The sequence below is a fragment of the Paramisgurnus dabryanus genome, chromosome 7 (assembly GCF_030506205.2).
Source record: "Paramisgurnus dabryanus chromosome 7, PD_genome_1.1, whole genome shotgun sequence".
Taxonomy (NCBI): domain Eukaryota; kingdom Metazoa; phylum Chordata; class Actinopteri; order Cypriniformes; family Cobitidae; genus Paramisgurnus; species Paramisgurnus dabryanus.
The window spans coordinates 17,537,503-17,561,113 of record NC_133343.1 but is presented as its reverse complement, the minus strand read 5'-3'; the positions used below and the strand labels follow the sequence as shown (position 1 = coordinate 17,561,113).

Below are 23,611 nucleotides of genomic sequence, written 5' to 3'. Positions count from 1 at the left end.
CTTGAAAAAATCATAAAAAGGAGTACTTCAGCCAAAAAAGTTTGAGAACCACTGCTCTAACACATCTTGAAGTTTGACTTCTATTATTTTCTGCTCTCCCCTACTTATGGGCCCAAAGTGTGCCAAGAAAATAATCCCCACACCATAACACCACCACCACCAGCCTGAACCGTTGATAAAAGGCAGGATGGATCCATCCTTTCATGTTGTTGAAATTCTGACCCTTCCATCTGAATGTTGCAGCAGAAATCAAGACTAATCAGACCAGGCAACATTTTTCCAATCTTCTATTGTCCAATTTTGGTGAGTCTGTGCGAATTGTAGCCTCAGTTTCCTGTCTTTGCTGTCAGGAGTGGCACCCGATGTGGTCTTCTGCTGCTGTAGCCCATCCGCCTCAAGGTTCGACGTGTTGTGCGTAGAGATGCTCTTCTGCATACCTCGGTTGTAACGAGTGGTTATGAGAGTTACTGTTGACTTTCTATCAGCTCGAACCAGTCTGGCCATTCTCCTCTGACATCAAACAAGGCATTTGCGCCCACAGAACTGATGCTCACTGGATATTTTCTCTTTTTCGGACCATTCTCTGTAAACCCTAGAGATGTTTGTGCGTGAAAATCCCAGTAGATCAGCAGTTTCTGAAATACTCAGACCAGCCCGTCTGGCACCAACAACCATGCCACATTCAAAGTAACTTAAATCACCTTTCTTTCTCATTCTGACACTTGGTTTGAACTGCAGCAGATTGTCTTGACCATAGCCGTTTCTCAATATGCGTTCTTGTATGTACTTGTGTTCTTGTGAAACGTCATCAGTCGCGGCCCAAGTACTGTTCCAATTCAAAGTTCGCATCAAGCCCAAGTTCACATAAAATCCCTGGATGTGTTCTTGATCCGCCCATTTTATCGAGGATGCATCAGAGGAGACTTGTGTGGACTTATGACAGCAAAGTTTCCCAGAATGCATTTCGCGTCAGGAGTTCGTTCTTCCGAGTCTGAACTTTCAAGTTCGAACTACGAAGGACACAAGTCCGAGTTTGGCGTACATGGTATTGAGAAACGGCTCATGTCTACATGCCTAAATGCATTGAGTTGCTGCCATGTGATTGGCTAATTAGAAATTTGGTTAACAAGCAATTGGACAGGTGTACCTAATAAAGTGTCCGGTGAGTTTATAGCACTATGATATAGCTAAATGAACAGAATATGACACATGGCTTTTATATGCAATTACAACAAAAACTTATTTCAATCTTCAATTTATAATAACAAAAACTTTTAATGAAAATATGCTCAATTTCCAGCTTCTAGAGAGATTTTTACCGTTTTGGAATCCATTCAGTCGATCTCCAGGTCTGGCGGTACCACTTTTAGCATAGCTTAGCATAATCCATTAAATCTGATTAGACCACTAGCATCGCGCTCAAAAATAACCAAAGAGTTTAGATATTTTTCCTATTTAAAAGTTGACTCTTCTGTAGTTACATTGTGTGCTTAGACCGACGGAAAATAAAAAGTTGCGATTTTCAAGGCCGATATGGCTAGGAACTATACTCTCATTCCGGCGTAATAATCAAGGACTTTGCTGCTGTACCATGGCTGCAGGAGGCGCAATGATATTATGAAGCCCGAAAATAGTCCCCTGCTACTGAAAGTTACCAAGACTACTTTCAGGTGATGCGTAATATCATCACTGTAAGCAATTGCAGTAAATTTACAGCCAATTTTCAACACTAAAATACTGTTTTCATGTTAAACAGTTTAGTACTGTAGTTAGCAATGCATTGTGGGCTGCTTAAATTGGAGCAACAAGACAGAGGCCCTCAACAGTAAGTTGATGTTTTAAATTACAGGACAATACAGTATTTTCTCGAAAATGCATGTTGACTGGGGAATTTGGAGCACGGTCAGAAGCAATATTAGTTTTATAAATTGAGGCTAGCCTTTTGCTTTTGGTCAATTTTCTTTAAAACAATACAGAAGTAATTTGTCATTAACCCCTGGATGGAATTTTGGGAACCATTATTTGGATTGGAGATTTTCCAGAAGAGGACGTACAATTTAGATGACGTGCTGCACATTCTCAAGTGTTCTTCATCAAATTCATCGGGTCTTGCATCTACAAATGAAACGGTAATTCAAATCTTATTCATATTGCCAAAAATGCTTGATATCAACTGATAGAAGCTTCTCTTGCTAGGGATTTAAACATGTCATTGAACAGTGAGGCTTAGATTTGAATAGCCAAAACAATATTACTTTTGAGTGGTATTTTGTTTAATTTTGGTCAAGTTAGCCGTAGGCTACTTCTGAATTTGAGAAACAACACTTATTAAAAAATTTACTTTAACCAAACCATAGGATTATTTGAACATCGACTATCCAAGATGGTTTTGGTGAGTTTTATTTTGTTTGTGTCGACTTTTAATGAAAAGTGTTTTACAAACAGTTAACAAGAAAATAAAGCTAATTGTAGTTTTTTGTTGAATAGTCAAGGCTTTGCATTTTTCTTTTTAAACGCCAAATTGGTGTGAAAATATTGTCTTTCTGGACTCTTTGTGAATGCAATGTGTGTACTAGTTTGTGGGAGTACTACTACATATGTAAAAAGAGAGGTGTAAATATTTTTTTGGCTCAAAGGAAGCTGCATGTAAGCTACGTGTGACAACATAGAGTTAAAAAGATAAATTGTTACCCTTTAAATTTTGAATGTCAAATCTATTTAGAAGTTTGATTGTAGGTACCTCGTTCACGTCTTGGTTACATTCCACCTAGTGTTTACTAATTATTGTCCTTTTTATACATTTTCTTCTTAAAAATCTTATTATGGTAAGGATAATGTATTTGTTCCCTTCAGGTATCTGCCACTGCAGCTGACGTTGAGACAACTCTCAGTCTTCCTGCAAGTCCTCGCCTGATACCTGGTAATATATATTTAATTTAGGATCATTGATAGACACATTGTATATTTTATCCATTCATCTTGAGTTTACAAATGTTTACACAAGGTAACAAGTATTACCATGTTGTTAAGTTTCAAGTGCAACAAGGCAAGTCACAATTAAGGGTTGGATGATCACCTTTAAGGGCTCTGAGGGCATCACACCAACATTTGAAATTGGACTTGCTTGCTGCTATGTTTGCAACCTACTACATTTTCAGCCTTCAGTATCAAGATGAGACAGCCTGCCCTCTGGAATTCATTCAGAGGTAAACCCCTTCAATCCCTGCCATCATTATATAGATATATACAATTAAATTAATGTGTTTGTATTTTATGCATAAAATGGAATTAGTACTGTACATTTCAAGCCTCAACACCTACACACACACACACACACACACACACACACACACACACACACACACACACACACACACACACACACACACACACACACACACACACACACACACACACACACGCACACACGGTATAGACTTTATTATAATTCCATTTGATGTCATTAAAGGAATAGTCCCATTCATTCCTATGGTACCAAAAAAAAAGTTTTATTTTGTGGCACCATACTTACTGGTATAACTCCTCATGTAACAGTCTTTAAATAAGGAAAACACTGAAGTGTTTGGTGGCTTCCCTGTTTGGTACCATAGGAATGAATGGGGCTAGGCTAAATGCTAACACATTCACAACATGTTGTACAGTGCACGCATTGAAAAAAGATAGGTATGTATTAATTTGTCTAGGTTGAGGTAATAACATAGTTTAATATGGCAAAAGGGTAGACTATTCCTTTAAATCCACTCAATTTGTGCAATGACAAAAGACAAAAAAACAATTAATTGCTTTTGATTTAGGCAATTCATTGATATAAATCAAGAGAGAGGAACAAATGCCAAAATCATCAGACAAGATTGTCTCTAAGAAGAAAGGTGTGATCGTCCAGAAGTCGTCAGCAGTTAAATACACACGTGGCCATGCTACTGAAGAATCTCCTTGACTTTTTAATGGAACTTCATATAGATCGGTGAGTATATAATCTTTCTCTCATTTTTTTGACAGTCTGGCATTGCCACAATTATACTGGTATTTTTAACTTTATAAGCATTCGCTTGGAGTTTATACTTTACATTCGTGATTGTTTAGTTTATTTATGAGTATGATTGTTTTTTGTTCTTTGACAGTGGCAGCACTGGAATAATGCTGCAGAGAGGAACAGCGGCTACTAAAGTGATGATCGTCTCTTCTGGATCCACAAGAACTAAGATGTAAAAACACAAACCTACCTCACATGACAATTTTAAGAGGTAACCTGCAAGTCTAGCTTGCAGTGGCACATGTGCCTATACGGTTTCATCCTAAATGATTTTTATGCTTATTATTGATACATCCTGACAAAATGTTCTACTGTACTATAATAGTTTCAAAATGGCCTTAGGTATGTTTTCAAAAAGTAAACTATAGGTTATGCCCTTCACATTTGGTTAGGATTAGGGGCAGTCTCTGACGAGCAATTTAAGAACGTACGTTTATTGCCATAGTCTAAAGCAAGAAACTACTGTTTCTGTTTACTACTAGAAAGCTTTTTCAGCATTGTCCAACAGGATTTATTTTCTTTCCTTTTTTGTATTCATGTTGACATTGACATTTCTCTTTGAAATAAAGGTGTTTGATTTGGAAGTTTTTGTTGCTTATTTTGCATAATATTCACAATAATGCATATCTTAAGCAGTTGTCTTTAGCCCTGGGAATTCATTGGGCAAGTTCATGGGAGACTGATATTTTAAATATCAATGAAGAATTTTTAGAGACTAAATTTATGTTATTTAAAAAATGCTGCATATTTCTGTGATTATTTGGAAATTACAATAATATTGTTTAGGTTGTTACTTTAAACCTAAACAATATTATTTTAGTTTCTAAATAAATCACAGAAAAATGCATTTATTTTTTACTGTATTAGACTGTGAAATCAATTAACAGTGTGACTACAGAAGTATTCTGTATTTCTGGTTTACAGACTACTACCGTAAATTAATTTTACATATGAATACTGTAAAAATAACGGTATACTGCTGGCGTCTCTGCTGCCAGCTCTTTACTGTAAATTATATAAATACAGAACAATAGTTTTTCTGGTTTACAGACTACTACCGTAAAGTCATTTTACGTATAAATACCGTAAAAATAACAGTATACTGCTGGCGTCTCTGCTGCCAGCTCTTTACTGTTATTTTACAGGGAAATTTTTACAGTGATTGTTTGATATTTAAGTGTTTTTTCTTTTTTTCTTTCTATATTAGTGGGCTAATGCTGTCATCAGTTAGTAAGATCGCAATAACTGATTCAGGGTGGCTGGAGATCTATCATCACTATCCTTTGTTTGAAATGTACAGATTTTTTCACATTGTGTAGAGTAAGTTTGTGAAAATATAACTTTGATATCTTTCATATTGACCAAGGCTATGTCAAAGATTGAAATCAATGATTGGAATCAAACTTTCATGCTCCTTATCTCACAGACAAGGTCACACATGTGTAATTGCTCCAGGAAAATAGCATCTCTTGTGGTTTGACTTTTCTAAACTCTGTGTTGGTCTAATATTTTAAATGTAACTGGACTTATTTCTTACCCAGCCTCCTCTCCTCTTTAACCAGGACACAAGGCTTTTGTGAACAAACTCGCCCATGCAGTCAACAATAAGGTGCACCATTGCTGGATGGCCATGTCGAACACAGTCAACAGCTAGAGCTCCAGCCACTGCATAAAGGGACACAATCTTCCCCCATGTTACCCCTGTACAGAGAGAGAAGATCCATTTAAAAGTTTGCCATAGTTTACACAATATTCCACATTAATAGCATATTTAAAACAACAACCTATTAGGAAAAAGAACATGTTAAATCTTGTATACTCCTTTCTAACCTAACCAATTAAGATTCAATTTGCAACAAGCCAGAAGTTGCCCCAATAGCTTATATACCTGTACTCAACAGTAGCAGAACCTGTACCCGATTGCATTGTTTTCATGTAGGCCTATGCAAGTATACTGGTGGTAGTGTGTATAACAGAACTGTAGCCAGGTGAGTCAACTGTATAGCAGATAATTTAATATCTCATTTGTTGGATAATCCTTTACCTCCATTTCCTATGGGGGTGGGTTATTGTAACATAACTGTATCTGCAGCCAGACAAGAAGAGTTTGGAGCAGAGATGATTAAGGACACACTCTCATTAGCAGAGCAAACATTACCTTTATATAAAACAACTGTTAAATTGGCCATTAATAAAGATACTGTGATAAAATAAACCAAGAGAGACTTGGAAAGCAAGTATACTGAAAATTCATAGAGTTCACTGAAAATCTAACCACATTCTCTAAATTAGAAATTTAATACAGTGATAGTATGAGATGAGAAAGCCATACCATTAATATATTCTAAGGGTGTGTTGCACCAACAAGGTTTAAATTAAGCAGAGTTTAAAACTAATCTAGGGTTTGTTGATCTCAGTTTAATTTTAATTTGAGTTGTGTTGCATCACTTAAATTTTAAACTTGCATCACTTAAACTTTAACCTGTATTAAACCCTTCATCTGCGATTTATTTTATCCGCCAAGATGAATTTACCAGTGTAATTAAACAGCAACAATGTTGACGTTGTCATAAAAAAAGGAAATAAACAGTTTATGCAGGCAAAGGTAATGTAATTTTTGTATTTTAAATCACTACCTAGTACATCGGCAGTGGCGGTTCTAGGATTTTTCTGTAACAGGGGCCATTAAGGGGCCACATGTTACATTCAGGGGCCAAATACAGGGTACATTCAAGCACACAAAATAATTTATTCAGTATGGTGCGAATACATTTTGGTAGTCATTTCTTTATTAAACGCTCTAATAAAAAATAAGCCAGTAAATTTCTTAATTATTTTTTATTTATTTATTTATACGGATTTTAGCTATTTCTGTGTTAAATAGTTGGAAAAGACTGCGTACAAATGGTTTACATTACAAATCTAATCATATTTTAGAAATTAAATTGAAATAAAAGCTTTTACTGAGTTTAAATTTTTTAAATGCCTGAGATTAGAGTTTGTATTATTATTTTATATACTTCTATTATGCTTTCCTTCTGATAAAAGTGCCAAAAAAGTTCTTAAAATCTAATGAATAGGCTACTGGTCTCTGTAAAATGTATAACTGCAGATAACAGCAGCTTTGATTCAGTTTATTCTGAGAAAGAGAAGCATATAAGTGATGATTTGTGATTGATTGGTGATAGAGGGACGGTCACAATCAAATAAACCAAATGAGCACTTTATATTAAACTAAAGCAACAGATAATGTGCATGTCAAGACCATATAATTATATTTCGTATATATTATTGTTTAGATGTCAAATATCAATTGACTTTTTCTCTTTTATTAAAAACTATCACAGCAAACATTGCGGAGAAGGCATTACCATACAATTCAGGAAAATGTGTGGAGGAAAAGAATAACATTAGGTCTTAGCAGAAGGGAAGAAGTGGTTTATAGTAGACTAAGATTGGGTCATACAGGTCTTAATGGCACACTCAGGATAATAGGGAAGAATAACGGTTTATGTACTGAATGTCAAGTTATGGAAAATGTAGATCATGTTTTGTTTAATTGCAGGAAGTAAACAGAATATAGACAACAATGGAAAGAAAGAGAGGCTGAAAGTGGCATAGAAATCACCCTTAAGGAAGAAGGAATGAAGAGTGGTAAGATCAAATCCCTATTTATCTTTTTGAGTGAGTCAGGTTTAATTAAGAGGATCTAGGATCCTTTTTTTTTTTTTTGATAGTCTGATTATAGTCTGTTAAGTCCCTTTGCACACTTCTGTACAGTGGGTGGCGGTATGCACCAATGAGATGTGATCCGCCAATAAAGTAAAGAAGTAGAAGTAGAACATTGCGGAGCTGACTGATCGGCGTATGACATCAGAGTACCGCGAGAGCAAAGGTAAAGGCGGACCCTTTTGTAACATTTTGAATTGCTCTCGCGGAACTCTGATGTCCTCGCTGCCGAACCTTATGGGCAGCGCAACATACAGTGAAATTCTCTTTGACTCTTTGCAGCAAAGTACCAGCAACATGAGAAGTGGTGGCACGCAGAAGTACGGAAGAGGATTAGGGCCACTGGTGAAATTTTTTTTTGAATTCTGACTTTTTTCTCAGAATTCTGACTTTAATCTCAGAATTCTGAGAATAAAGTCAGAATTCTGAGAATAAAGTCAGAATTCTGAGAATAAAGTCAGAATTCAAATTCTGAGTTTAAAGTCAGAATTCTGAGATTAAAGTCAGAATTCTGAGAATAAAGTCAGAATTCTGAGAATAAAGTCAGAATTCTGAGAATAAAGTCAGAATTCTGAGAATAAAGTCAGAATTCAAATTCTGAGTTTAAAGTCAGAATTCTGAGATTAAAGTCAGAATTCTGAGAATAAAGTCAGAATTCTGAGAATAAAGTCAGAATTCTGAGAATAAAGTCAGAATTCAAATTCTGAGTTTAAAGTCAGAATTCTGAGATTAAAGTCAGAATTCTGAGAATAAAGTCAGAATTCTGAGAATAAAGTCAGAATTCTGAGAATAAAGTCAGAATTCTGAGAATAAAGTCAGAATTCAAATTCTGAGTTTAAAGTCAGAATTCTGAGATTAAAGTCAGAATTCTGAGAATAAAGTCAGAATTCTGAGAATAAAGTCAGAATTCTGAGAATAAAGTCAGAATTCTGAGAATAAAGTCAGAATTCTGAGAATAAAGTCAGAATTCAAATTCTGAGTTTAAAGTCAGAATTCAAATTCTGAGTTTAAAGTCAGAATTCTGAGATTAAAGTCAGAATTCTGAGATTAAAGTCAGAATTCTGAGATTAAAGTCAGAATTCTGAGATTAAAGTCAGAATTCTGAGAATAAAGTCAGAATTCTGAGATTAAAGTCAGAATTCTGAGATTAAAGTCAGAATTCTGAGATTAAAGTCAGAATTCTGAGATTAAAGTCAGAATTCTGAGATTAAAGTCTGAGAATAAAGTCAGAATTCAAAAAAAAATTTCACTAGTGGCCCTAATCCTCTTCCGTACAGAAGACAGTGAAGGTGCGCTAAAATATAAAAGTGTCAGTACTGCGAGCACTAGTTTAGCTACTTACATCGTGCGTTGCTCTTTCACCATCGTGCAGCAGAGTACTCGCTCTGTAGTTTGTGGCTGCTCGCTCCGGCTTCTGTAAACAATAACTCCACCTTCTTTGATTTGATTGGCCTTCGCATCATTTTAACTTTGACGAGCGCTTTATGCTGATTGAGGCCCGACAGAGAGAGACGGGCGTTTTACAGTATTTACAGTTAGGTATATTAGCAGTAGCTATTTTAGCAAAAACATGTAAGCCACTAAACTTTTTAGCCATCTTAACAAATTTATTGGTTTACTTCGACAGTGCTTTCAGTGCTCCTTCCACAATTAAGTTAACAAACCTAAAATAAGTGAGATAGGCAGCTAAATATCCTTTCATATTTTCATGACAGCCAACACGAGGATTTGTGACTCACCAAGAATTGACTTGGATATATGGATTCTTTCTCCCGCCTACTGGAATAACGTAAGAGAATGTGCTGGTATCGCTCAAGCCAAAGCCAATCGCACATTTCGCAGTCAGTTTCAAGCGCCAAGACCTCTGCTGCTTCTCCCAAGTTGCATCGACACACATTACTGTCGCGAGTGCCGCCAATTGTTTTGGGGTGGAATTGCATCTGTAATATTTGTGACTATTTTCTCCGGTTGCTCTTCTCGTCGATGATTGATTGAACAGGGGCCAATCAGATTTCAGCAGGGGCCAGGGCCCCTGTGGCCCCGCCTCTAGAACCGCCCCTATCGGTAATCTAAAGATCTTATTGACGAACCAATAAATTTTTAAACAATCCAGTGTATTGATTAACGGAGCAATGTGGCAGGAAATATTGCGAAGCTCAGATATTGTGAAATACTGAACAAGATGTGCCAACGCATTTGTCACGAAGCGCCGCCATGTGTCTGTTCATTCACTGCCCTTCAGTTTCTGCAGTGCTGTTAATAATCTTTTTTGAGCCGCCAAACTCACTCTGTTGAGACGTTATATAATTCATCTTTGAATAGCTCCACCAAGCTCACAGTGTTTGTTTCTGATCATTTAGCCACACATTTTAAACCTCGTCATATGCAAGTTAAAAGTTAATCCCTGGATCAAAATGACAGTTTAAATGTAACCCTGACAATTTTTAAACAGGTAAAGTGTGGTGCAACAGAATTATTAATTAAGCTTTGATTGCCAGTAGGGCTGCCGCCCTTTATATGCCTCCCTGGATCCAACGTCACATAGCACCACCCATTTCAGTGTGTGGAAAAAAGTTTAATCTTGACAGGAGACGGGAGCAAGATCATATCATCACACAACAAACATGCTGGAAAACTGTATATATATATATGCGCAAAAGAAACAAAAAATTATACACAGATTCAGTTTTTGCAGGACAGCTTGAAAAAGCTAAAGTACAATCACCAACCCCAAACCCTGACACATCTAACCCTGACAATAAAAAAACCCTTAATAAATAATTAAAGAAAATAATCAATATGGTTCAGTAATTGAACAATCCAAGGCAGGACTACTAGATGCACATCAAGGAACCTATGTAAACGTTCACCTAATATAACCTTATATTATCTCAAATACCCATTGCCATAAAAGTCTAAACTAGAATCAGTCATTCCTGTATGCCAGTGGTTCTCAAACTTTTTTGGAATGCGGACCCCCTCGTGTACGGTGCATCCCTTCATGCCCCCCAAAGAAAATTGATTACATAAAACATTCCATATCTTAAAATTTAAATTAAACAAAACATATTAAATTATAAAATCTATTGCTGTTGGTTAGTAGCCTTATTTTTCTGAGGTTTTATTACACAGAACGTATTAATGTACTTTATAAAATGTCGTAAAACTGGGGCCCCGCTGGCACCATCTCATTGCCCCCAACTTTGAAAACCCCTGCTGTATGCATTGACTGAAAAAACAAGCCTATACACCCTAAAGGTACTTTAAGTTCCTTTGGATAAAACATCTGGCAAACGTATTCATGTAATGTAAACATTAAATCCAAGAAGAGCTGCCCACGCTGAAAGCAGGCAATGAATGATTTACTAAATGTTATATTTGGGAGTTCAAGTAAGGCTTGCAGTCATGTGATCTAAATGGAATTTCATGAGTTTACATGAAACATGAGTGACATCGCAGCAAAGTGAATAAGAAACCTTCATGGTGTTCAGACAATGTTTACTTTATAGAATAAAATGTAGTTCTTTCTGATTTCTCTGTAAGTGCAGCACTGTCTCTGCATGTATTTATAAATGTCCGAATAGATCGATTTTTACCCTCCCTAAAGGAGAAGAAAGTAGAGTCTCTGTATGAATCAATTTTAAGGAAATTGTACATTCCTTTCTTCTTTATTCTTAAGATTATATCTTAATCTTATGAGAACATAATAGTGCAAATATACCATATAATCAAACCAACTAAATGTATATAAAGACAATAACGTTTACCAACCTGTGGAAAATATTTCTGCAGCGACAGCCAAAAATGCATCAGATACTATACTCTCAGAGGAAACTGTAATGTTAAGCTGCCGTGCTACGTTGCGGTATACATTGGGACGCAAGTATTCCAGCTCATCGCCTAGGAGACAGGAGAAAAAAAAAGAGATGACTGTCATTTATTTACTAGACTCAAAAATCACTCTTCCTATTAAAAGAAATAGTGACCCCACAACATTCTATATAGACAAATACTATTACTATTATTCAATTTTACTTGAAAACAAACAACTGAATTACCCTTTGTATAGAACTTTTTTCGGTGAGAGTTTTAGCAATTCCAGGGCAATACAGGGTTAATTTGGTTAAGTGTGGGTGGGGACCCTCAATCTGCCTTGTGATAATGATCTGCATGTTTGCATACTTTGTCCATAAAAAGCAGCTCTTCTTAGTTACCCAGTTGTATCCAACTAAAAGTCTTGTACTTTTCCCTTTTAGCAAGAGATAAACAGATTTTTATCAGAAAAAAGACAGATAAGACATAAAAATAACTTATCCTGAGGAAAGTGATCTGATACATGTGCAGAGGGTTCATCACTAAAAGAAGGTTGATATGTTAATGAAAACGTCCAATCCTAAGAAGTCTCTGAAGGCTGGTAATTTAAAGTTGCATGAAAGGAATGAAATGTCATGCGAAAAATCTCAAGCTAGTTCACAACAAACTTACAAGGTTCAAAAGGCAAGGTGCTTGTCAATAAATGAGACATACTTTAGATAACATTGTAAAGGTGTTGTTAAATGTTACTCAATTCTATAAAGTAGGCTAATTATAAGGAAATTGAGAAACTTGATTTATTTGGAAAATATTTAAGAAAAACTAACAACAACAACAACAACTTTTACTACTACTAATACTACTACTACTACTACTACTACCCACATCTTAAATTGTACTGAATTGTAAACACTTTTTTAATAAGGCTATAGCTATACTTTAGCTTTCTATATAACACAATACAATATAAGCCACTGTAGTAGGCTACTGTATGTAGCCCATGCATGCATGTATGTTACATATACATATGACCACATTAGCACCATTTATTATGAATGATCATATGTATACATAACTGTAGCTATACATAACATTGTGTATACATGCATATCTATACAGACATACACATGGTTATACTATGAACAGCACGAGGGCAGTCCTTCATAAAAAATATGAATATCTTACCCAGCCACAGCAGGACTGAAGATACCTCAGCCAGTGTTCCTCCCGATGATCCGTGCTCCGGTTTAGACCACCCGATTCCAGCTCGGTGGAGTCTGGAGTGAATGTAATCCCTACACAACACTTTAGACTGAGATACGAGCTCCTTATCTGTGGGAGAGCGATCAAACACCTCCATGACTTCTGCCGCAAACACCGAGGAGCGGCGTAACATCTCCATGCCCTTCATTTGCGTAGACCAATTAAAAACTCTCTAATCAACCGACGAGATCCACCTATATCACCGTGTATGGAGATGTTTCTTATCCATCTTCCTGTTGGTGGTTGCATGAAGAAGAAATCCAAAATTTACGTTATTCGGCGCTGATAAATTTATAATACGACGCATTAAATCACATTCGTTCAAAAGTACATAGACAACATGAACTGTCTTAGAACTTAAAGAGAATGCTCGTGGGTCCAACACTGTAAAGTGTGAATAATATTTTTTTAGTTATACGTAGATGAATAGGCTCAATCTCACCTTTTTGGTTACTTGGGATGAATAACCATGATCGCCTCGTTTCTTTTGACTCATTTAATTCCTACAATAGCTAAATTGTTCGCTACAACCTCTTACAAAGTACGTTTTGCTTTTACAAGTGCTGGATTAGGTCTGTTTAAAAAATGGGTTGTAAGCACACGTCTCCTTCTATGGAAAAGCTCTCCGTTAAGGCGGAGATAACTTGTATTATCATGGCGTTGATAATCCGCCCCCTCCAACAGCACAGATTTGAACTCGTAGCTAATCCTTAGAGAGCAAAATGCTTTGGCCTTGTACAGCCTATACTGTGTTCGTCTAACCAATTTATTATACTCATCGGTCGGCTACTATGCTATTTCAAACTGTCGACTAACAATTAACTACTGATGAAATCAGATGGATTAACATGTCGTATTTCAGCACTAATCTGTTTCATCAAAGCCCAAATCTTTTCATTTCAGTCACTTAATGATTGTTTTCAAGTCATGATCAAAAATGTTTAGGGGACCACAAAATGCTGAGTTGTTTTAAACCATGGTTGGGTCAAATATTAAATTTTATTAAGGTTTACTTAAACCAATGCTTGGCCTTCTTATAAAGGTTATGAACTTCTACCCTGTTACACAGTTCATAACATAAAATCCAGTAAGTTGGTGTCAAATTGTAGCTCAGTTTTGAAAATGTAATTGAATTCAAAAGAATGGTTTAAAATGAACAAAGATGCTTATTTCTCTATATGTATTGATTTATTTATCTTACATTTATTCTACTTTAAAAGAAAATAACAGTTTTGTGCATATAAGTATGTTTTTTAAATATACTGTATCAGGCCTATAATTTTCAAACAGAGATAATCATATTTTTTTCAATTCCATCCCCCATCTTTGATAGAGCTGTTGTACAAGTCTTAACCGTTTTTGCTCTAAGCTTGGCAGTTTCAATTTCTTGGAGCCACCCACCCTGCCAAAACAATGACTGTTCCAGAAAAAATTACTAAATCATCGTACCCCAAAATCTGTTTTGACATGCCATGTAATTAAGAGGAATATGCTAAACATATTGGTTTCTTTTGAATGTTTAATACTGTTTCAACAGAGAACAACAAAAAGCGTACTAAAGTAAAACATAGGGAACTATACTTCTAAAAAAGAGACAGAAAAAACAAAGTAGATAAACCGACAGTCAAACACATGATTAAGTTTATCTCAATGGCACACAATGATCCAGTTCCTTTTTTCTGACCGCATTTGAGGTTTCCTCTGTCTCCTAATTTAAAATGTTACTATTATCAAGGCCTATCATACAGTATTTAAACTGTGACAGTTTATCTTGTTACTTCAGACAGTTTATCAGTTATGATGTAATGTAAAACACATTTTTATAAGAATTTTTTTGCCCACATCTGTTAGAATTTAAACATGCAAAATTATAAATATAATTCTGCAAATAGCGTCTTTACTTCTAATTCATCAAATAGTTTTATTATTACACACCACAGAATATAGTTGCCTTTTCGTCTATTTTCAGTGAATAATAAATGAACTCTATGAGACACTAAGAACACAAGTATTCTTCAGTATGCACTAACACACCACACCTCTTTTCTCCCCTAAGAGATGATACTTTTTCTGCAGAACCTGTGCTTGTCATTGCATGTTGATTATATGACCTTTTTTCTACCTGAATCATATTTTGGATAATTTATTATTACTGGTTACAAATAAAACATTGTGGATTTGTGTAAATCAAGAATAACTGTGAATAATATTTTTCAGACAAAATGTTTATATTTTTTTTATCAGTGCAATATTTTAGTACAATGCTGCTCCCTACAGGGCAAAAACTGAATTTGTGATTAAATCATAATGCGAAATAAGTAATACAATACAAGAAAAGAAAAGAGGTGTCTTTTAGCAGAACAACAGCATTAACATACGAACCAGGAAAACATACATAATGTTAATAAGAATGTTTAAAATGTATTTAAATACCTTTCTCACTGGACTTTACAGTGAGAATTTAATTTCAAAGGAAAGCACTGACTTCAAAGTAGCCTACAAATAATATTGGAAAAGTTTATAAACTATTATATTGTTTGTGCTTTAATTTTCAGCATGTGCTTTATTTTCCATATGGATGTAAAAATACTGGCGTTTCTCATTTTTTTTTTTTTTTTAGAATATTAACAATTATAAAGTTGACTATTATTCTTAGTTAATCGTAAATTGTTTTATTGCGAATGTGATGCTCAGTTAACTCAAAAAAACAGATGACGTAGGCACCCTGCATATGCGACCTCCGCAGGCTGCACTTTCTTTTACTGTCTATGAGGCTGCAGCCTTCGGATTGAGAAAAGGCCACAAAATAGTATCCTATTAGCTAATGCAAACAAAGAATGCATTTCAAAACAGCGCGTTGGAATGAATTTGGGATGATGAATAAATAAATATATTTACAAGCCTTTTATTATATGAATAATTTATGGATAAACCAATACTTTTAAATGTTCAGCCAAGTTTAAAAACTTTTTCATTATCTGATAACAAACCTTCGAATGTAAGGTATAGGCCTTAACGCAAGACTTCACGAAACTAGACAAGTATCTTTTGAAACTGTCTCGAGGCAAATTTCTTTAGAGTATTTTACAAATGCTTCACTTCAGCATAGAAGACAAATGGGTAAAAGCAGCAGAAGCAGTACTCCACCAACAAAAGTACTGTTCACTATTACCAGACGAGATTCAAAAAAATTATTCAAACTCAAAAATCACAATATTTTATAGCCTATAATAAACAGGCAAATAAAACAACTACGATTCCCATCAGTCTTTGGGAATTGAAGCAGTTTGTCACGCATGCGCACAGTAGTGATGGGTAAATGAAGCATCGAATCAAGCACCGATACTTCCCTTACTGTTTCGAACCATGATTCGAAGCCTCAACGAGGGTGTCGAAAACAGCGCCATCTTTTGGTTAATAAAACATATAGCACTTGCTTCTGGAAAAAGCTCCGTCAGTGAAGCAACAAGCTGATGAAATTCAGATGAATATTAATATTATGTGTACAAATAAAGCTTAGACAACATGTGTATGAATGGTCAATATAATAAATGTATTTACTCATTAAAGGGTGGCAATAAATTCCAGTTTGAGTCAACATTCACATGATTCAATACTGTCCCTGCTGAAAAAACAAGCTAAAACCAGCTTAAGCTGGTCAAGCTGGTTTTAGCTGGTCTCCCAGCCTGGATGTTTCATGCTGGTTTAAGAGGGGTTTTGGTGACTTTTTTAGCTGGTCAGGCTGGTTTTAGCTGGTCAGGCTGGTCTTAGCTGGTTTTAGCTGGTTGGGTGGCTGGTCTTAGCTGGTCAGGCTGGTTTTAGCTGGTTTAAGATGGCCAGGCTGCTTTAAGCTGGTCTTAGCTGGTTTTAGCTGGTCGGGTGGCTGGTCTTAGCTGGTCAGGCTGGTTTAAGCTGGTCAAGCTGGTTTAAGATGGACAGACTGGTTTAAGCTGGTCAGGCTGGTCTTAGCTGGCCAGGCTGGTTTTAGCTGGATTAAGCTGGCCAGGCTGCTTTAAGCTGGTCTTAGCTGGTTTTAGCTGGTCGGGTGGCTGGTCTTAGCTGGTCAGGCTGGTTTAAGCTGGTCAAGCTGGTTTAAGATGGACAGACTGGTTTAAGCTGGTCAGGCTGGTCTTAACTGGCCAGGCTGGTTTTAGCTGGTTTAAGCTGGTCTTAGCTGGCCAGGCTGGTTTTAGCTGGTTTAGGCTGGTCTTAGATTCTCGGCCGGCATTTCAACGTTGAATCAACGTCAGGGACCAACGTTGCATCAATGTTGAATTACCTTTTGGTTTTGCAAAAGTGGATCAAAGTTGACTTCACAACGTTGTTTCAATGTTGATTTCACAACATTTCAATGTTGTTTCAACATCACACTTTCAACAAAGGTGAATCAAGGTTGATATCGCGACGCAGTTTTAACACACTTTTTAACACTAAATATAGATTTTTACTTTACATTTTAATACTCACCAAATGATTTGCTGTACATATCATGTTTTAGTGTAATTATTACAAGAATGCAATTTGCTGCTCATTACCTACAGTACAACCCCATCCATAAAACTAAACACCTAAAGTAGGTAAAGTTTGTGAATGATGGCATGTGCCTACCCTTTCTAAATAAACATAAAAGCAGCTGTTAAAATTGATCTTTTATAGATAAAAACAAATTCTTTCAAACAGTTAGGTTTCCAGTTAGTAGTGCAGAAGTGGAATATTCCAAATACAGAATAAAAACATAAAATATGAAAACAAAATAATATTTTAAAGTAATTTTATTCATCTGAATAGAAAAAAATATTCTAGGAAAACTGCAAATATGAATTTTGTTGTAGGTTTAGCTCACAGTCTTCTTATGGCCACCAACACCCTTCCATTCTGGCTCATACTGTACTTAAAATCTGATGACAGCATCTAAAGAGGAAACAAAAGTCATTTTCAAAAAATGATGCATTTTTAGCCCATGTATAAAAAAAATCTTGTTATTGCACATCAGGGTGTGTGTGTGTTCTTTAATAGTCTGTCTAGAAACATTGCATAGCCATCTGATGAAGGAAGAAAGCTTTTGTGTTTACAAAGGTGACAATTAGGGATGCGCCGATACCACTTTTTTGGAATACGAGTACGAGTACGAGTACTTGCATTTCAGTACTTGCCGATACCGATACCGAGTACTTAATAAAAAAACATGATTTAAATTTACAGGTAACAGCTTTAGTCATATAATTTAACAAAAAAACAAGGGACTAGTTTTCCAGTTTGTTGTAAACTCTGCCTCTTTGGACAACACAAGAGGCATTAACCCCTTACACGCCGCTCAAACATAGACATTTCTCAAACCGTGGTATCGATCCCTGGTATCGGGGGACTTTTAACGAGTACGAGTACTTTAGAAAATGTGGTATCGAGGCCGATACCCGATACCAGTATCGGTATCGCTGCATCTCTAGTGACAATAAGCCTCAATCAAGATCACCTACAGTGCATTCAGAAAGTATTCAGGGTAGACCCCTTTCACATTTAAATTTTAAGGTGGTTGCATGATACTGTAATTGTTTAGATATTTTCCTCATAAATCTACAATACATACCCCATGACAAAGTAAAAACTGAATTTTAGAAACTTCTGCAAATGTATGAAAAAAGAAAACTGCAATATTATATTTACATTATACATATTCAGATCATTTGCATCAATATCTGCAATTTAGCTCAGCTGCCTCCAATTTCTCTTGATGGTTGCTGATGGGTTCGCATAAACACATGAAGATATTTTGAGGAATGTCTGTAACCAAACTGACCGGAAAGCACCATTGACTTCCATAATAGGCTAAAAGAATACTATAGAAGTGAATGGTGCTTCTGATCGCTTTGGTTACAAATGAATCCAGGAGTTGCAAAGATTGCTACTTCAAAATGGGCTTCAACTAAGTACTGAGTAAAGGGTCGGAATACTTGGGTCATATCAATATTAACCCCCCCCCCAAAGAGATGCTGAACAGAGCAAACATTGACTGGTTGCTTTACGTGTGGGTCAAACAGCCTTTTGTGCAGTCACTTACCAATAAAAGCTAAGATGGACTCCAGACCTTCTGGACTGTCTGTGAGAGACTTCAAACTCGCCCAGACCAACAAGGCATCTTGTTAGCAGACATCCCGACCTGATAAAAAAAATTGATTAGGAGATGTTCTGGTCCTATTTTTAATATATGTTTTACAAACTTACCACAGGTGATCTGGCAAAGCAAAGACTTCCCAAATCTCCTCTTCAGGCTCATCTTAGCTATCATTGCATTTGATAAAGTTCAGAAAAAGAAAAACATATTTCATTAGTATACAATCATAAATGTAATGTTTTGGTTAGAAATACAAAAAACTGTGGCCCAAGTACAACTTTGAAAGAAATAAAGAATGTTTAAATTTTTTGTCATGGTACACTGTCACTTCATTACTTTTTGAGTGGTACAGATTTGGGCATCTGGAAAGACAAATGACTTCACCTCTGTGTATTTTATCACACTTCTTCAAATTGCATGGTAATCTGCCTCCAATATAAAACACATAATAAAATAAAAAACAAGTCATGGCCCCTTTTCAAAAGAAAATATAAATTGTGAAATACAAAACACTGCATCTTAGTTATTATGATTAGTAGAATTTGATCTGAATACAAAACAAATACTAAATGCATTGTAATGTTGTAGGGGAGATGCTTCAAAAATAAATAGTAAATTATTGATTTCTATTACAAAATGCTAGCTTGGTGGTGCGTTACAATGGTGGGTGGTAGCTCATGGACATAGCCATCATTTAAAAAATTATGATTAAACCATAATACATAAAGATGCTGTTATGTACACCACCACAAAGACCAATTTTATATGTCAATATGAAGCCTCTCTAAAACCTGCATCAACATCCACTCTGAACTATGAATTAACTTGTGTCTTTGTCTACTGAAAACAAAGGGTTTGAAATATGTAAGCCTACATACTGTAGAAGGAATAGTGACATACAAAAGAAATGAATTGCTGTGCTGAACAATAATTGTTGTATCCTAAATTATTTTCTTATATTTTCCTAATGACAATGATAAACCAGATATGCACTTTTTGAGCACTTATGTTTTGGATGCAAATATAAACACAAAGTAATACTTACTCTTCAGCCAATGGAAAACATCAAAACACAACAAGACTTGTAAATGACCTGTAAAGAAAAGTGAACATAAATATACAATAGTTATTAACTTAATCCAGAATTGATGGCTTCGGTTTAAATTCTTAACCGTTTTAACAGGCTACTGTAAACTGTGTGCCCGTACTGTAAGTTAAATAACCTTACATTTACGCGTCAAACCCTACATTGAAATAACTTGCGTTATAATTATCTAAACAATGTCAAATAAATTTGAAGAACGAGGATAACACATTTTTATAGAAGGTAAAGACAAATAAAAGATCTGCATACATTAGCTAATGCGTCACGAGCTCAGTCAAACCACTGCATCAACATTCAACATTAAAGTTCAGAATATTTTAGTCATATCGAATTAACTGTTACTAAAAACAAAATAAACATAACTGTGAACTGATTTTAATGACTTAACCAGGAATTAATAAAAACTTACCTTAGAATTTGCCATAGAAATGAAAACTGTCGTCGGAGGTAAACGGTTAAAATCCACTTTGAACTCACGAGGACGGAGGCGCGCGCCCGCAAATACGTGTGCTCGACTTCTTGCTGCGCTGACAGGTTGATAACGTCAATGTACCGCGAGAGTGTAATTTCTTGACTCGCTCTCGCGATACATTGACGTCATCAACGTATGATGTCTGTTCTAGCAGCGCTGCATGAAGTCGAACATGACTAATAACCATAGCTAATAACACATAACAAAAGACAACATGTTAAAAAAACAATAAAGATGGTAAAAAAAGATGTCCCACGTCCAGACTGAACTGAAAATTAGAACTTGTTTAACAATAAATATTTCTTGTATTAAAATAAACAGAAATATTGTGCTTTTAAAACATAGCTTTTTAGATCTTCACCCGGGGGTGGGTTCAATTATTTCATAAGCATGCCTGCACATTTTGTTCTAAATGGACAGAGCTTTATAAAAAATAAAAATAAAAATATGGTTTTATTATAATAAAAGTGTAGTAACTAGTTTTTGATTTAACAACAAACATCAAAAGAAAATTATCTGCTAAGATAATAACAACCAATGATAATTTGGGGGCCCATTTGGGATGTGGTGTGAGTTTGCCCTGCCCACACTGTCCCACAGTATACCCCACAGTGGGCCCGCATGGGCATGTTTTGCTTACAAAAGGCTGAGGGACCTGTCTGTGGCACCGTAAAGAAAGCCGATAAAAGGTTGGATGTTATTATATTATTAATGGTATTCTTAAAATGTATATTTGAAACGTTATATTTTAGACATTGTGATGAAAATTTAATAAAAATAAAACAACCATAATAATACTTACAAAAAAATTATCCAGCCTAATCCATCTCCTGAATTCATATGGAAATCACATGCCCCACCAGTGTTAAAATCAATCAAATAGTATACATAAAATATAAGTATTTTCATTAAATGAGTTTTTAAATTTTTATCTAAAGGATTCACAAATTAAAATGTCATAATACAATCGTTTACCATTCATCGTACTGGCATCATTTTAACCAAATTTCAAAGTTGATTTTTAAGCATTGTATTAACCTTTTGCAATCGTTTACCATTCACCGTTGTTTCAACATTGTCTCAATGTTGAAAAAACAACTGAGGTTATTTCAACCAAATTTCAACGTTGAAGATTGGTCATGCCTGCTTGGTGGTCCGGCTGGCTTGTCTTAGCTGGTTTAAGCTGGCCAGGCTAGGAGACCAGCTTGACCAGCCAGGCTGGGAGACCAGCTTGACCAGCCTGCCCAGATGGGAGACCAGCTTGACCAGCCTGGCCAGCCTGGGAGACCAGCTTGAACAGCCATAATACCAGCCTGGCCAGGCTGGGAGACCAGCTTGACCAGCCTGGCCAGCCTGGGGAACCACCTTGACCAGGCTGGGAGACCAGCTTGACCAGCCATAATACCAGCCTGGCCAGGCTGGGAGACCTGCTTGACCAGCCTGGCCAGCCTGGGGGACCACCTTGACCAGGCTGGGAGACCAGCTTGACCAGCCATAATACCAGCCTGGCCAGGCTGGGAGACCTGCTTGACCAGCCTGGGAGACCAGCTTGACCATCCTGGCCAGCCTGGGAGACCAGCTTGACCAGCCTGGCCAGCCTGGGAGACCACCTTGACCAGGCTGGGAGACCAGCTAAAACCAGCTATTTCCATCTTAAACCAGCTAAAACCAGCCAACCAGCTTAGGCTGGTTTAAGCTGGTTTTTTCAGCAGGGGTATTGTACAGAATAATGTTCACACGCACATAATAACACACGCGCACACAAGTATAAGTAAATACAATAATATATATAGTATGTGGGACCAAAATGTGAATAAGGCAAATAACTCATAAAAAACCTCTAGAGTTCGAACCTTCTGACACGCAAAGCGAAGCGCGCACGTGACTGAGCAGAAAGTGAAGCTTCTGCTGAGTCCCAATTCGCATACTATCCGTCCCAAATAGTATTCGAAACTAGAATTAGTACGTCCCAAAACGTAGTATGTTGAAATGAGTATCCCAAAGATACCCGGATGGTCTACTATTTCCGGTTAGATTTCGAAGTGCAGATCGATCCACACTCTAACGGCTAATATTGCCCACAACCCATTGCGTGCGGGAGGGAGGAGCTTTGTGGTGATGTAAATATGGCAGCCAGACGCAGCAGCGGAGATGCGCCCTCAGCTTTTAAGTGTAAGAATTTAAATGTTTAACCCTAATTAAAGTTATCTTTCATTGTCTCGTAATATTCGGTTGATGTTGTGAAAATAAAGTACCATGGCTGTAGTACTGTGTCATGCATGTGTCTTTTTTATGTATTTCTTTTTATGTTTCTGTCTTAGATTTATACCTTACTATAAACCCTTATGAAAAAAACACCTTTTACTACAATAATCATAGTTTAACCACACTGACTTATTTGTAGTAATACTGAGGCTGTACAAATGTTAACTTTATTAAGAAATATGGTTACTAAACTTTTACTATAGTAAAAGCATGGTTCATTTTCATCGCGGTATTTCTGATTTGCAAACATAAGTATAAAATAAGCATAAAATACGTTAAACAATAGTAATACTATAAACTTTAACTATTTTGACTTTAAAATAAGTAGCTTTCATTACACACATTGTTGCACATGAACATCATAACCAGCCGCCTCACAAACGACCTGCGTTTGGTGTGCGTAACTAGGCAACCACGTTGTCGTTCACTTTGCATGACGTCATCGAAGTACGTCCCAGAACGTGCATACTCTTTTGCTACACACTCAAAAGCATAGATATGTATAAAGGCTAGATGGCTCGCCCGCCCTGCTGGCCAATTGAGTGGAACGTCTGCATTTTGGCGGCCATCTTAGGACAGGGCGCTCGCTCACTCCTAGCATTGAGTTTTAATGATGCAGGTACTTTTAAATGACCATAACTTGCTTAATTTTTTACCGATTTTCAAACGGTTTGGTTTATTATAAACGTCAAAGATGTAACTATGACACTGCATACCTATACTAAAAATATATAAAAAAATCATGAAACATGTCAAAGCATCCAGTATTATAGCCACGTTAATAACGTTTGTAAAAAA

General features: G+C 36.2%; 1 protein-coding gene and 1 long non-coding RNA gene across 3 annotated transcripts in view; both read right to left on the bottom strand.

The window, feature by feature from the left end:
• The window catches only part of boka (BCL2 family apoptosis regulator BOK a), a 19,367-nt gene extending 5,878 nt beyond the window's left edge, over nt 1-13,489 (bottom strand). The window contains exons 1-4 of the mRNA XM_065241617.2: nt 13,302-13,489; nt 12,782-13,092; nt 11,555-11,683; nt 5,592-5,755 (exon numbers count right to left, since the gene is read on the bottom strand). Coding sequence (XP_065097689.1) covers nt 5,592-5,755; nt 11,555-11,683; nt 12,782-13,007 — 519 coding nt within the window. The 5' untranslated portion in view covers nt 13,008-13,092; nt 13,302-13,489. The remainder of the gene's footprint in view (nt 1-5,591; nt 5,756-11,554; nt 11,684-12,781; nt 13,093-13,301) is intronic.
• A 4,006-nt stretch (nt 13,490-17,495) lies between these two features.
• Nucleotides 17,496-20,006, bottom strand: LOC135719078 (uncharacterized). Of its 2 annotated transcripts, none has more exons than XR_012337115.1 (3): nt 19,082-20,006; nt 18,524-19,016; nt 17,496-17,770 (listed from the first exon to the last, which is right to left on the bottom strand). It is a non-coding gene; the product is annotated as an uncharacterized lncRNA (long non-coding RNA). The 2 variants fall into 2 exon arrangements; XR_010521011.2 differs by having other exon boundaries at nt 18,918-19,016; nt 19,082-19,997.
• Nucleotides 20,007-23,611: the final 3,605 nt, after the last annotated feature.